A 15,699-nucleotide genomic window follows, 5' to 3' on the forward strand; every position below is an offset into this window, starting at 1 on the left:
CATGCGCAGTAGCAATAATCAAGTGAAAGTGAACCACGGCTCCCAGAACCTTATTGTAAAGCGGTATAAGTTAGGTGCGCATCTGTAAAACAAAAGAGAGGGATAGGACTTTATTAGAACAATCGGAATACCCTCATGAGGAGCATAATATTAAATTTCATTATGTGCATACGTGCATACCGCATTCATATATGTGCTAATGTGTATTAGCATATACACATGTTTGCCAATGTACACAATATAATAATGTATGTCAGCACAAATCACATAAAGACATAAAGAGAAGGAACTATAATATAGACAAACATCTTATACTTATGAAGAAAAGAACCTAGATCTTATCTCCTATAATGGATTTATCTACCGCAATGTGAGTGCATATCAGCACGCGGACATCATATGTGCCCGCATGCCCATATGCACACACATAGTTCTCATCCACATATCATAAATTACAAAAATTATTCCATAAAAAATTACTACATAAAAAGGTTCTCCCAGATACTGTAATAATTTCAATACTTAATAAAGGGTAGGACGGACCTCATATCGTGTTATAATCAATAACTCTCATATTCCCTATTAAGTCCAAAGGGGGAAAGTGTATTAAGAGTGTGGATCCAATAGGATTCCATTTCTTTAAGTTTTTTAACCCTATCACCCCCACGTCTCAAAGGCGGAACATGCTCCAGAACCTGAAATCTCATCTGAGAGATCGTATGGCCACACTGCATAAAATGATAAGGAATAGGCAACATAACCAATTTACACCGTATGGTGGATTTATGTTTCCCTATGCGGTCTCGGACATGTTGGGTAGTCTCCCCAACATATCCGAGACCGCACGGGCACTTGATTAAATATACTACATATGAGGTGTCACAAGTGAAAAAACCCTTAAGGTAAAAAATTTTTCCAGTGCGGGGATGGGTAAATTGATTTCCTTTGATAATATTGGAGCAATGAGGACAATGTAAACAGGGATAATTACCCTGTTTGGGAGTAGATAGGAAGGTTTGTCGAGATTTAACAGTTTTTGACCCTATGTCCGCCCTTACCAATATGTCCCTAAGATTAGGAGAGCGTTTATAACTGAAAAGAGGTAAAGAAGAGAATTCAGTTATCTGTGGATAAGAATTACGTAATATCTGCCAATGTCTAAGTATAATTCCTTTTATAATGGGATGAAAGGGATGAAATGTGTTGACAAAGGTAATAAATGGTCCTACCCAATGGGTACTGGAGATTCCTCCGGTAGCTAGTCCAACTCTACAGTATGTATAACTATCTTGCTCTTAATACCATTTAATTTCCTTTTGTAGCCTCTTCTTAATACTTTCTACGGCCACTTTACAGTCCAGAATTTCTCGTCCTCATTTAAGTGTATGTGGTTCGTTGTTCAGGGTTAAGTTTGGAGTCAAGTTCAGCTGCCACACCCGATTTTTTGGGGGGGTCCATGCTGATTAGCAAACCCAACATCCACGGGTTTTTTCATCACTAGTTAGTAGAGATGAGTGTATCTGACGTTCAGTGTTTGTACCAACACAGACTTTACAAAAAAAAGTTCGGGTTCGGAGTTCAGGTGCATTATGTATGAACACCACTCTCTCGCGCATCACTGTGCTCGGGTACGCTTGGTGTTCAGTCCAGTGTGTGCCGCTTGCAGTGTTTGAATGGTGCACACTGGGGGTAACACCAGCATGACTGGATGTAGTGTGCACCTCTCCCCCCCTCAAAAAAATGGAAAAACCCCACCCGCGTAAGTGTTCTGTTCATGGGTGGCTGCATGTGGGCGGAGACCAGAGCCGCCCAATTAGTGACTTCAGTTGGGGTTCAGTTCAAGTCTGGGTCCCAAATATCCATGGGTCTGCTCACCTCTACTAGTCAGCGGTCATTGAATGGAAATATTCATTCTGTACTGTATGACTTGGAGTAATACTATAACACAAACTTGATAGCAAAGGGACCCACAGGAGAATTCTCCAGTTCTCCCATGAACCAGTTGGAGCCTGACAACAAGAGACAGCACTATGTGATATATTAGCATATACGGTACATACAGTGCCTTGCGAAAGTATTCGCCCCCTTGAATTTTGCAACTTTTTCCCACATTTGAGGCTTCAAACATAAAGAGAAAAATTAAAATTTTATGGTGAAGAATCAACAAAAGTAGGACACAATTGTGAAGTTGAACGAAATTTATTGCATATTTTAAATTTTTGTAAAAAATAAAAAACTAAAAATTGTGGCGTGCAATATTATTCATCCCCTTTACTTTCAGTGCAGCAAACTCACTCCAGAAGTTCATTGAGAATCTCTGAATGATCCAATGTTGTCCTAAATGACTGATGATGATAAATATAAGCCCCTGTGTGTAATCAAGTCTCCGTATAAATGCCCCTGCTCTGTGATAGTCTCAGGGTTCTGTGTAAAGCGCAGATAGCATCATAAAGACCAAGGAACACAACAGGCAGGTCCATGATACTGTTGTGGAGAAGTTTAAAGCCAGATTTGGTTGCAAAAAGATTTCCAAAACTTTAAACATCCCAAGGAGCACTGTGCAAGCGATCATATTGAAATGGAAGGAGTATCATACCGCTGCAAATCTACCAAGACCCGGCCGTCCATCGAAACTATCATCTCAAACAAGGAGAAGACTGATCAGAGATGCAGCCAAGAGGCCCATGATCACTCTGGATGATCTGCAGAGATCTACAGCTGAGGTGGGAGAGTCTGTCCATAGGACAACAATCAGCCGTACACTGCACAAATCTGGCCTTTATGGAAGAGTGTCAAGAAGAAAGCCATTTCTCAAAGATATCCATAAAACGTGTAGTTTAAAGTTTGCCACAAGCCACCTGGGAGACACCAAACATGTGGAAGAAGGTGCTCTGGTCAGATGAAACCAAAATCAAACTATTTGGCCACAATGCCAAACGATATGTTTGGCGTAAAAGCAACACAGCCCATCACCCTGAACACACCATCCCCACTGTCAAACATGGTGGTGGCAGAATCATGGTTTGGGCCTGCTTTGCTTCAACAGGGATAGGGAAGATGGTTAAAGTTGATGGGAAGATGGATGGAGCAAAATACAGGACAATTCTTGAAGAAAACCTGTTGGAGTCTGCAAAAGACCTGAGACTGGGACGAAGATTTGTCATTCAACAAGACAATGATCCCAAACATAAAGCAAAATCTACAATGGAATGGTTCACAAATAAACGTATCCAGGTGTTAGAATGGCCAAGTCACAGTCCAGAACTGAACCCAATCAAGAATCTGTGGAAAGAGCTGAAAACTGCTGTTCACAAACGCCTCCATCCAACTTCACTCAGCTCCAGCTGTTTACAAAGGAAGAATGGGCGAGAATTTCAGTCTCTCGATGTGCAAAACTGATGGACACATACCCCAAGAGACTGCAGCTTTAATCGCAGCAAAAGGTGGCGCTACAAAGTATTAACTTATAGGGGATGAATAATATTGCACGTCCCAATTTTCAGTTATTTATTTTTTACAAAAAGTTAAAATAAGCAATAAATTTCTTTCACCTTCACAATTGTGTCCACTTGTTGTTGATTCTTCACCAGAACATTAACATTTTATCTTTATGTTTGAAGCCTGAAATGTGGGAAAAGGTTGAAAAATTCAAGGTGGCCGAATACTTTCGCAAGGCACTGTATATATATATATATATATATATATATATATATATATATATATATATATACAGTTAGGTCCAGAAATATTTGGACAGTGACACAAGTTTTGTTATTTTAGCTGTTTGCAAAAACATGTTCAGAAATACAATTCTATATATAATATGGGCTGAAAGTGCACACTCCCAGCTGCAATATGAGAGTTTTCACATCCAAATCGGAGAAAGGGTTTAGGAATCATAGCTCTGTAATGCATAGCCTCCTCATTTTCAAGGGACCAAAAGTAATTGGACAAGGGACTCTAAGGGCTGCAATTAACTCTAAAGGCGTCTCCCTCGTTAACCTGTAATCAATGAAGTAGTTAAAAGGTCTGGGGTTGATTACAGGTGTGTGGTTTTGCATTTGGAAGCTGTTGCTGTGACCAGACAACATGCGGTCTAAGGAACTCTCAATTGAGGTGAAGCAGAACATCCTGAGGCTGAAAAAAAAGAAAAAGTCCATCAGAGAGATAGCAGACAAGCTTGGAGTAGCAAAATCAACAGTCGGGTACATTCTGAGAAAAAAGGAATTGACTGGTGAGCTTGGGAACTCAAAAAGGCCTGGGCGTCCACGGATGACAACAGTGGTGGATGATCGCCGCATACTTTCTTTGGTGAAGAAGAACCCGTTCACAACATCAACTGGCACATGATCCAAGGCACACCACATCCTCTGTAAAACATGGTGGAGGCAATGTGATGGCATGGGCATGCATGGCTTTCAATGGCACTGTGTCACTTGTGTTTATTGATGACATAACAGCAGACAAGAGTAGCCGGATCAATTCTGAAGTGTACCGGGATATACTTTCAGCCCAGATTCAGCCAAATGCCGCAAAGTTGATCGGACGGCGCTTCATAGTACAGATGGACAATGACCCCAAGCATACAGCCAAAGCTACCCAGGAGTTCATGAGTGCAAAAAAGTGGAACATTCTGCAATGGCCAAGTCAATCACCAGATCTTAACCCAATTGAGCATGCATTTCACTTGCTCAAAACCAGACTTAAGACGGAAAGACCCACAAACAAGCAAGACCTGAAGGCTGCGGCTGTAAAGGCCTGGCAAAGCATTAAGAAGGAGGAAACCCAGCGTTTGGTGATGTCCATGGGTTCCAGACTTAAGGCAGTGATTGCCTCCAAAGGATTCGCAACAAAATATTGAAAATAAAAATATTTTGTTTGGGTTTGGTTTATTTGTCCAATTACTTTTGACCTCCTAAAATGTGGAGTGTTTGTAAAGAAATGTGACAATTCCTACAATTTCTATCAGATATTTTTGTTCAAACCTTCAAATTAAACGTTACAATCTGCACTTGAATTCTGTTGTAGAGGTTTCATTTCAAATCCAATGTGGTGGCATGCAGAGGCCAACTCGCGAAAATTGTGTCACTGTCCAAATATTTCTGGACCTAACTGTATATATACAGTTAGGTCCAGAAATCTGTACCTTGCGGGCCCTGCAGGATTTTAATCCATGACAGCGTAGTGTGTTATTAATGGTAATCTGTGAGACTGTGGTCTCAGCTTTCTTCAGGTCATTGACCAGGTCTTCCTGTGTAGTTTCGAGCTGATTCCTGACCTTTCCAGAATCATTCTTAACCCAGAAGGTGAGGTCTTGCATGGAGCCCTAAACGGAGTAAGATTAACCGTCATCTTGTGTTTCTTCCATTTTCTAATAATTGCATCAACAGTTGTTGCCTTCTCACCAAGCTGCTTGCCTATTGTCATGTAGTCCATCCCAGCTTTGTGCAGGTCTATAATCTTGTCCCTGGTGTCTTTAGACAGCTCTTTGCTCTTGGCCATAGTGGAGAGATTGTAGTGTGATTGATTGAGTGTGTGGACAAGTGTCTTTTATACAGGTAACGAGTTCAAACAGTTTTAATTAATACAGGTAATGAGTGCAGAGTATGAGGCTTCTTAAAGAAAAAAATGACAGGTCTGTGAGAGCCAGAATTCTTGTGTCAATTTGTATTGAATTGATGATGCCCTACAACTTTGTAATTCACTTTTTTTCTCTATCTAGTTCTGTTTTCGAAATAAAAATGCTAACTCCGTTGTTTTCCACCAGGTGGCGCTATAGGTGGATTCATTGCGTAGTGCATGGCTACTTTACTATACCTAGACACCACTTTACTATACCTAGACACCTACTACACCTAGACACGCCTATAGCTGCCGCCATTCTCAAGTTAATGGCGGTGGACAAGATATGGGTGGACACACTGTATACAAGCAGCAGATGATGTTGGGAACTGTTAATGTGAGATTAGTGAGGATGTAGTGCAGAATTGGAGTTTTTGTTCCAATAGGGGTGGGACTATGGAAGGTTTGGGGGCTGGAGGCCGAACTGGGGTGGAGCCTGAGGAGAGTTTCAAGGGGGCCTGAAAATTGTCAGATTTCCTGTAAGTGAGCTCCCTCTAGAGGTGGTGGTGAACATACAGTAAATGTATTATTTAACACTGCATAAAAAGCAAGGCCCAAGGTATCGGTGTCTTATTGTTTCATATAAGAACCATCCTCCCGGTCACTTACAGTAAGATATGCGGTTCCAATTTCCCACCATATTAAATGCATCCTCTGGACGGATGAAAAAACTGTGGATCCCTTGTACGGCTTTTATATTCTATGGAATATTTCATATAAGGCTATTGCGCTCGTCGCATGTATGTTTCCTGTGGGGCTACTAAAAAAATGTTTTAGTATTGCAATATCACCGCATTGTAATTACGTGGAAGAACGTTTGTGTATTTACATCGTCAATTTTAGGTTTTTAATGGTAAATGTAAATATGTAGGAGACGTCCTTATTTTCAATTATGCTTCTAGTAATTCTGAAGTTGTAGTTATTAAAGGGAATGCGTCATTGGATGAAACTATTTAATTAAATCAGCTTTTTATAATAAATGTATTCTGTAAAAATATTATTTTTTCATATCTCTAAATTTAAAAAAAGAAAAAAAATAATGCAATTTTGACACTGGCCGCTAAATATTATTTTAGATTCCTTCTTCCTTTTTTTAAACAGAACAAATAGACGTTCACAGAAATACACAGATTCAGAATCTATGGAAGCCTTCTGTGCTTTACAGACGAATGTTAGCTCAACAAATGTTATTCTGAAGCTAGGGGGAGGAGGTGAGCTGTGACATCACCTAATCTGAATGGTGGATCCTGTGCTGTCTACTGTATATAGAGGTGTAATCAGTCATTGCACAGGAGGTGGAGGAAGTGAGCTGTGACATCACCTATTGTTAATGGTGAATCCTGTATTATCTACTGTATATAGAGGTGTTATATGTTATTGTAAAGGAGGAGGAGGTGTGCTGTAACATCACCTATTGTAAATGGTGTAGCCTATGTTATCTACTATATATAGAGGTGTTATCAGTCATTGTATAGGAGGAAGAGGTGCGCTGTGACATCACATATTGTGCATGGTGGGTCCTCTGTTATCTCCTGCATATAGAGGTTTTATCAATCATTATACAGGAAGGGGAGGAGGTGAGCTGTGACATCACCTATTGTGAATTGTGGATCCTGTGTTATCTACTGAATACAGAGGTACAATTAGTCATTGTTCAGGAGGAGGTGAGCTGTGCTATCACCTATTGTGAATAGTGGATCCTGTGCTATGTACTGTATATAGAGATGTTATCAATCATTGTACAGGAGAAGGAGGAGGTGAGCTGTGCTGTCACCCATTGTGAATGTTGGATCCTGTGCTATGTAATGTATATAGAGGTGTTATCAGTAATTGAACAAGAGGAGGAGGAGGTAAGATGTGCCATCACCTATTGTGAATGGTGGATCCTGTGTTATCTACTGTATATAGAGGTGTTATCAGTCATTGTACAGGAGGAGGAGGAGGTGAGCTGGGATATTACCTATTGTGAATGGTGGATCCTGTTATTTACTGTATATAGAGGTGTTTTCTGTTATTGAACAGGAGGAGGAGGAGAACTGTGACATCACCTATTGTGACTGGTGACAGTGATGGGATCTATTGTTATCTACTGTACGAGGTGTTATCATTCATTGTACTGGAGAAGGAGGAGGTGAGCTGTGATATCACCTATTGTGAATAGTTGATCCTGTTTACTGTATATAGAGGTGTTATCTGTTATTGTACCGGAGGAGGAGGTGAGTTGTGACATCACCTATTGTAACTGGTGGCAGTGATTGGACCTTCTGTTATCTACTGTATATAGAGGTGTTATCTACTATATATAGAGGTGTTATCAGTCATTGTAAAGTAGGAGGAGGTGCGCTGGGACATCACCTATTGTGCATGGTGAGTCCTCTGTTATCTCCTGCATATAGAGGTTTTATCAATCATTATACAGGAGGGGGAAGAGGTGAGCTGTGATATCACCTATTGTGAATGGTGGATCCTGTATTATCTACTCTATTTAAAGGTGTTATCTTTACTCTGTATAAAGTGTGTAGTTCCTCCCTCTAAGCTAGACATTGCAGTCATACAGCTTGCCATGGACCGGTGGCTGCAGTTGGGGCCCCATTCTTCTCTGCCTTTATTTACACTGATTTTCCTATGCTATCTACTGTATATAGAAGTCTAATCGGTCATTGTACAGGAGGAGGAGGTGAGCTGTGATATTGTGACGCCCTGGACTAGTCAGGTCATCCCAGGTAGTCCCATGCACTCACACCCCCTCCCTAAAAAGGTGACAGCAGCCAAACTTCAAAACTCTTGTCACCTCCCTCCAGGTTTGATGTCCACACCAAAGGGGTGGAGCCAGGCAGTTGGCTCCACCCACCGAGGATTTCACAGGCCTGGAGGCGGGAAAAACAGAGAGTTGGAGAGTAGCTTTTGACAGTGGAGGAGAGAAGTCGAGTTCAAGGGCAGACCTGTGACCAGACCTGCCATAGTCTACCAGGTTGCTGGGTTGGAGCCCAGTCACCTCTGGCAAGGAAACCAAGTGATGGTCTGGCTCACTGTTTGAGCGGTGCTCAGGAGAAAAATGTTAATGAGTAATCAAAAAAACTCCGGCACTCATTTGTGATGAAATAGAATTAAATTGGTCTTTATTGCATATTCATTAAATTAACGTTTCGGCTAATGCCTTCTTCATAAACTAATTGATGAAAGGAATCTATACTAGGAAGAACATCAAACGTACTTGTGTACAGTATATCTAATAAGAGCTCACAATAGTGAAAGGCTCCGTATATAGAGATATCCAATGTTATTATACGGGTAAAAAACAAGAGAGAAATCTAAATAAAAAGAATATATATATACAGAATCGATAGACAAGCCAAGATTTATTCTTGGCTATTGTATTACATCCTGCCAACTTTCTCTGTTTGTCTTACAGACACGTTGATCTTATTGTGCTTCCTATCTGGAGTTTCAAGAATTCTGAGCGCTTTCAACCCATATGTGTTTCTGCGCATGCGCGCACTTCCGGACTTCACCGCGCACGCGTAGCGTGCGTCTCACCTTGCGTTCCATGATATAGGAAATGATCACTATGACCCGCCCCATCTCACATATAAACCCTGCTTGCGGTCACATAGCTTCACATTCACCGCTGACTACCGGCTGCACAGGTAATACAATGCGTTCTGTCTGAACTTCCTTTGGTTACATTATATGGTGTTATACTATGGGACTTTAATCCTGTGTTTCTTTTACCTCACTGTTCAGTGAGATGTTCTAATAGTTTTCCTTTTTCTCTTCCTGCATATAGCGATTTTGCCTCTTTATCACTGCCCCACTGGGAAATAGCAGTCGTTCCTTTTTTGCCTCCAATTGAGGTAATATAACTTAATTTATGCAACAAGCGATTTGTATATATATTCTTTTTATTTAGATTTCTCTCTTGTTTTTTGTCCCATAGACATTCTTTACCCGTATAATAACATTGGATATCTCTATATACGGAGCCTTTCACTATTGTGAGCTCCTATTAGATATACTGTACACAAGTACGTTTGATGTTCTTCCTAGTATAGATTCCTTTCATCAATTAGTTTATGAAGAAGGCATTAGCCGAAACGTTAATTTAATGAATATGCAATAGAGAACAATTTAATTCTATTTCATCACAAATGAGTGCCGGAGTTTTTTTGATTACCTCTGGCAAGGAGGCAGACGGTGGTGGCCGCTTGCAGGAGCTGGGATTGCAGCCTGTGGAACCGTAGGGACCGGGGTCGGGCGGTGGCCCGCCAGTACCGAACCGGGGAACCGATTGGAAACCGGAGCACCAGGAGGGATACTCAGACCCAGTACGAAGCCCCGAACTGACAGGGCCAAGTCAAATCAACTGATTGAGGACTGGACTTTATGACCTTTCCCACACAAGACCCGACTGAAGACAACAGCCCAACCAAACAGGGTAAAGCCACCGCCAAGGCATAGAGACCCAAAGGGCCAGCGTCTGCGGGCAAACAGGGCTCTCCCGACACCTAGCAAGCCGGGGAGCGGACTACCGTTACTTAGGCATAGGAGTCAGAACATTCACATTAAGGAGGTGCAGGAGAAAGGCGGAAACCACCAACCCGTTCAGGAGAAGCTGCAGCCGGCTGTGGGCCCCGTTCATCATTCCGTTTGGTTTACCAGAGACTCCAGTGTGTTGTGTAATAGTGAGTACACCAGTGCCTTCGGGCTGCGCACCGTGCTGCACCGCACCGACACTCCCGCACGTATCCAATTTCCCGCCTCAGCGCCTCCCTCAGGCCCCCGGGACCAACATTCCCCTACCCACGGAGGGGTCAACACCAAGCTGCAACACCTTCCCTGGGAGGCCTAGTCAATGGCAGCGGTGGTGTCCATCCATTTACCACAACCCGTGGGTGGCGTCACAAACTTAAAAATCCCTTACAAACCACCGCGGCCCCGGCCGTGGAACTCACCACCGAAGTACCCGCGTGTAGCGCCAACCCCCCATTAAGGAGCGACGTGACCCCCGGGTCCGTGAAGAGCTCGAGCCACCCACCGTACGAGTACGGATCCAAGCGGCTCGGCAGCCGGCCGAGCTCACGGGGCGGCACAATATCACCTATTGTGAATGGTTGATCCTATGTTATTTACTGTATATAAAGGTGTTATCTGTTGTAATACTAGCGCTGCAGAATATGTTAGCGCTATATAAAAATAAAGATTTATTTTTTATCATATACTAGAGTAGTACCATAATGACTGGGTACACCTTACCGCGGTGGGGTTGCTTTTAGGCTTTTGATCAAACAATGTTATACAAGTAAATAGAGTGGAAGAGTCCAGCATAGCGTTCTTCTTAAAATCCTATCTTTATTTGTTCAATTCATTAAAATACAGAATTATAAAAACATCTTTCAAGCCCTGAGCTCCGCTGACGCGTTTCGTACCCCGTCCCTAAAGATACCCACAGCCCAGGGTTTGAACCTAATGAAGCATAATTACTCCATTATTCCTCACATGTGGGGAATTGCTACAAGACGGTCCCCCTATAGACTCCAAAATGAACCTGTTAAAACCCCATTTTCTAAAAATAAATTATCCTCCCTTAAATCCTCTGCATCATCATTTAACATGAAATACATTGATACATGAACTACAATAAATTTTCCCATCATATCATCAACAATTTTTCAGTCAAAATAATTTATATGAATATAATATGTAATATAGCAAGGGTTCATCTCGTCCTGTTGTCCCTCAGGAATGTTAAATGCTGTCTTTTTATTTTTATTGTTTATTATACTGAAGATTTTGTTCTGTTAATTTTATTTATTTTTTTTATTGATGAAAATGGAAATAAAAACCAAAAGTGTAATAAAATAAAAATATTATTATTATTGATAAATAATAAAATATTTTGGTATAAATTGTAGAAAATTTCAAAGAAAAAAAATGATGCAGAGAAGTTTTCCATTCGTTCTGCTCTCACCCATCAGTAAACACAAAAAATGTGGGGGAAAAAAAAAGCGATGAATGATTGTCCGTAATCAGACAATCAAGCCGTGAACATACAATTTGTGTTGTTTATCTATCTGGTGGACATCAGTCAGTGATTGGTGCACAAGAATGAACATTCGCATAAAGTTTGAAAACAATGATTGGCTAAAATGATCTCAATCGATGATTTTACCAATTTTACTAGTAGTTTAGTAAATATTTGAAACAGTTGATTCCACTGTATCTATAGGTAGACTTGATTTTCACGGACGTGTGAAGGGTCCTAATACTGAGAGCCTTGTGTGACGTCCCTGGACTAGTCAGGTCGTCACAGGGTACTGCACGCTCTTTATCTCTCAGTGCAGGGCTCAACCCCCATGGTTCTGGGTTCCCATCTTGCAGTACTGCCTCCACCAGCATCTACAAATCCTAGTCACACCTGGCACCACACCCTGTCAGGCACACCAGGGGGCTGCTGAGCTGAAATAGGGACGCCCACCTAAGGGTAAGGCAGGGAGGTGGGAGGTGACAAGGTAGTCAGTTCTAGGGGAGCAAAGTGAGAGGAAGTCAACTGGTAGCCCTCGAGCTGTGAGGAGCTCGAGGAAGCTGGGAGTTCGAGCTCCCAGAGGAGAAGCAGATTAGGTCGCAGATGGTGGTCTGGACCCGGAGGAGTCGGAAACCCAGTCGCGGGAGATTAGGAATGAGTGCTTGGCTAGTGTCTGAGGATAGCCAGCAGCCGCAGTTCAATAGCCGGGCTGGGACCAAAGGCACGTCAGGGTACATGGACCCTAGGTCAGGGAGAAGCTTCAAGCAACCCGGCAATTAACCTGCGGAGGACAGGGCCTATATGGACTGTTCCCATGAAGTTCAGAGATCGGGGGCACTAGCGCAACAAGAGGGATAGGGCTTTCCAAGTAAAGCAGCAAAGTGAAATCCCAAGCGTGAGCTCCTGAGAGCAAGCTCCTCTGCTACTCTTAAGGGGGCTTTACACGCTGCGACATCGCTAATGCGGAGTCGTTGGGGTCACGGAATTCGTGACGCACATCCGGCCGCATTAGCGATGCCTTTGCGTGTGACACCGATAAGCGATTTTGCATCGTTGCAAAAACGTGCAAAATCGCTAATCGGCGACATGGGGGTCCATTCTTAAAAATCGTTACTGCAGCAGTAACGAAGTTGTTCCTCGCTCCTGCGGCAGCACACATCGCTGCGCGTGACGCCGCAGGAACGAGGAAGCTCCCCTTACCTGCCTCCCGGCTGCTATGCGGAAGGAAGGAAGTGGGCGGGATGTTACGTCCTGCTCATCTCCGCCCCTCCGCTACTATTGGGCGGCAGTTCAGTGACGCTTCAGTGACGTCGCTGTGACGCCGCACGGACCGCCCCCTTAGAAAGGAGGCGGTTCGCCGGTCACAGCGACGTCGCCGGACAGGTAAGTATGTGTGACGGCTCTGGGCGATGTTGTGCGGCACGGGCAGCGATTTGCCCGTGTCGCGCAACAGATGGGGGCGGGTGCCCACACTAGCGATATCGGGACCGATATCGCAGTGTGTAAAGTAGCCTTTAGTAGGAAGCAGGGCCCGGAAAGCTCCAAGCTGACGGGCCACCTGGACACTCTAAAATACCGTGCCACGGAGGCAGGCCGCAGATCACCAGTCAGTATTGCAGGGGACGAGACCCGAACGAGCTCCCCAAGATGGCAGCACCCAGAGACTTGGATTACCATGTTGTCAGCATCTGCTTTCCTTCTGAGTGAGTGCCTGATTAATCCCTGCAGCCAGCGAGCCTGCACTCCCCATAAACTCCATCCCACCATCCAGAGTCCTGGGGCCTTCCACTACCCGTGGAGGGTAATGTCATCTAGCTGCCCCACTCCATCACCCCGGGTACTCCCAATGGCAGCAGCAGTACTCCCTATTACCGCACACCACGGGTGGCATCACAAACTATCTATCTCCCCTGTAAATAACCCCCCATCACGTTTCGGCGTGACCCCGAGCCCCCGGGTCCGTAGACTCTCGAGCCACGAGTAGTGACACCCGGATCCGAGAGGTCCAACCGCTTCTGGGGCGGGACTCGTCCAAACACTTGCATGGAAAATGATTCTCTGGCCCTGAATCTGTCACTAGTCTCATAATGCAGAGAGACAGCCATGAGAGTAACCCCCATTTAACGAATGACCTAAGAACTCTCAAGATGGGATCCAACCTACATGTTGTTCGACTCCCATGTGATCAGACTCTTACGTTTACCAGTAACACATGCAGCCTCCAGAGACACCACACACATCTCCTAAGCGCCGTCCTGTGAACAATGTTATGGGCATTAAGTACAGGAGGTAGCTTGAGCTGAATGACCGTAGGGTTAATAATATCCACTACACGATACGGACAAAGACCCATTACAAAATAGAATTAGGACCCTGCTTTACCTTGTAGGTGCTGAGGAGAAAAAGAGGAAAATAGCAAGAGGTAAACTCCGGCACTCTACCCCAAAAGACTGTCAGACAAATTGTACTGATTCAAAAGGTTCTTTTATTACATGAAAGTCCAAAACAGATGTCCAAACAAAACGTTTCGACCAATGTGGTCTTCATCAAAGGACTTTCTAGATACAAGTAAAACAAAAATGAATACAGAACCAAAAAATTACATGATCAAATCATATAAAAGAAAGAGGAAGTTCCACTCAGAGGAGAGAAACATTTTCTAACCGCCATTAAATAGCATGTCCTGGCGTGGGACAGTATCCAGGCGACATCGAGCGCATAGTGTCTGGTAAGGGATGGGATCAAATAGATTAATGTCTAGCTTCTAAAAGATGCCAGTTATTGGTGAGTTACCTGTGAACACCAGTTCATGCTGTTTTTGGTTCTGTATTAATTTATGTTTTACTTGTATCTAGATAGTCCTTTGATGAAGATCACATTGGTCGAAACTTTTTGTTTGGACATCTGTTTTGGACTTTCATGTAATAAAAGAACCTTTTGAATCAGTACAATTTGTCTGACAGTCTTTTGGAGTAGAGTGCCGGAGTTTACCTCTTGCCAAAGACCCATTACATGCCAAAAGAAAGAAACTACATTTAATTTTGAGGCCTTGAATCTGCCACTAGTCTCATAATGCAAAGAGTCAGCTGTGACACCTATTGCTACATCAACGGTGCACCATGAAGGCATGAGTTACGTTGGGTCAAGACGGTCATCAAAAGTAGAGCGGAGGATACTGGTGGGTCAAAGTTGGTCTTCCCACTCTCATTTAGCACCCACAGACCTCTGATGTAGAAGAGGGGATGTGAGAACTGATTGGCACCAATTCTTATTACAACCTTCTGTCCACAGGAGGTGGAGGAGACCAACCAATCACATTTTACTTCTCTTCATAACAACATGAACAAAATTAAAGGAAAAAATGTCCAGAAAGTCATGGAAAAGGTTGAAGTATATGAAGAACTGTAGTAGATATTAGGATTAAGAGAAAGTGTAGAGAAAGTAGTTGGGTTTAGTTGATGTAAAATGGATGTTTTAGAGATAATGTGTGTTGGACACTTTTGATCGTCAGATTGAGAGACATTTGGAGACAATTTTTTGGTGCATCGAAAATCTGACAGTTGGACACTTCCTCGTGCGCTTTTCCGTTTTATATTTTTGCTTTTTTCTCCCCTTCTTTGAAGATCCATAACTTTTCTTATTTTAATAAAGCCATATGAGGGCTTGTTTTTTTGCGGGATGAGTTGTACTTTTGAATGACACCATTCATTCTGCCCCATATTCTACTGGAAAACTAGAAAAAAATCCAAGTAACATTGCAAAAAAAAAAAGTGCAATACCACAAAGGTTTTTTGTTTTTGTTTCTTTACTGTTCACCATATGGAAAAACAGACCTAGTAATAGGATTCCCCACGTCACTTCGAGTTCGTAGATACCAAACATGTATAGTTTTACTTTTATCTAAGTGGTGGAAAAAAATTAATAAATTCGTAAAAAAGAAAAAAAAAAATTGCACTTCTGAGACCCGTAGCGTTCTTATTGTTTGACATCTTGGGCTCAGTGACGGCTTATTTTTTCCGTCTTGGCCTGACGTTTTTATTTATACCATGTTTGGG

The 15,699-nt window shown here is 42.8% G+C and overlaps 1 protein-coding gene across 1 annotated transcript in view; it reads left to right on the forward strand.

Moving 5' to 3' along the window:
* The window catches only part of LOC142250043 (eukaryotic translation initiation factor 3 subunit J-like), a 49,764-nt gene extending 34,712 nt beyond the window's left edge, over positions 1–15,052 (forward strand). The window contains exon 3 of the mRNA XM_075322456.1: positions 14,936–15,052. Coding sequence (XP_075178571.1) covers positions 14,936–15,052 — 117 coding nt within the window. The remainder of the gene's footprint in view (positions 1–14,935) is intronic.
* The last annotated feature ends 647 nt before the right edge of the window (positions 15,053–15,699 follow it).

This window comes from Anomaloglossus baeobatrachus, chromosome 1, assembly GCF_048569485.1.
Source record: "Anomaloglossus baeobatrachus isolate aAnoBae1 chromosome 1, aAnoBae1.hap1, whole genome shotgun sequence".
In the NCBI taxonomy this organism is placed as follows: Eukaryota; Metazoa; Chordata; class Amphibia; order Anura; family Aromobatidae; genus Anomaloglossus; species Anomaloglossus baeobatrachus.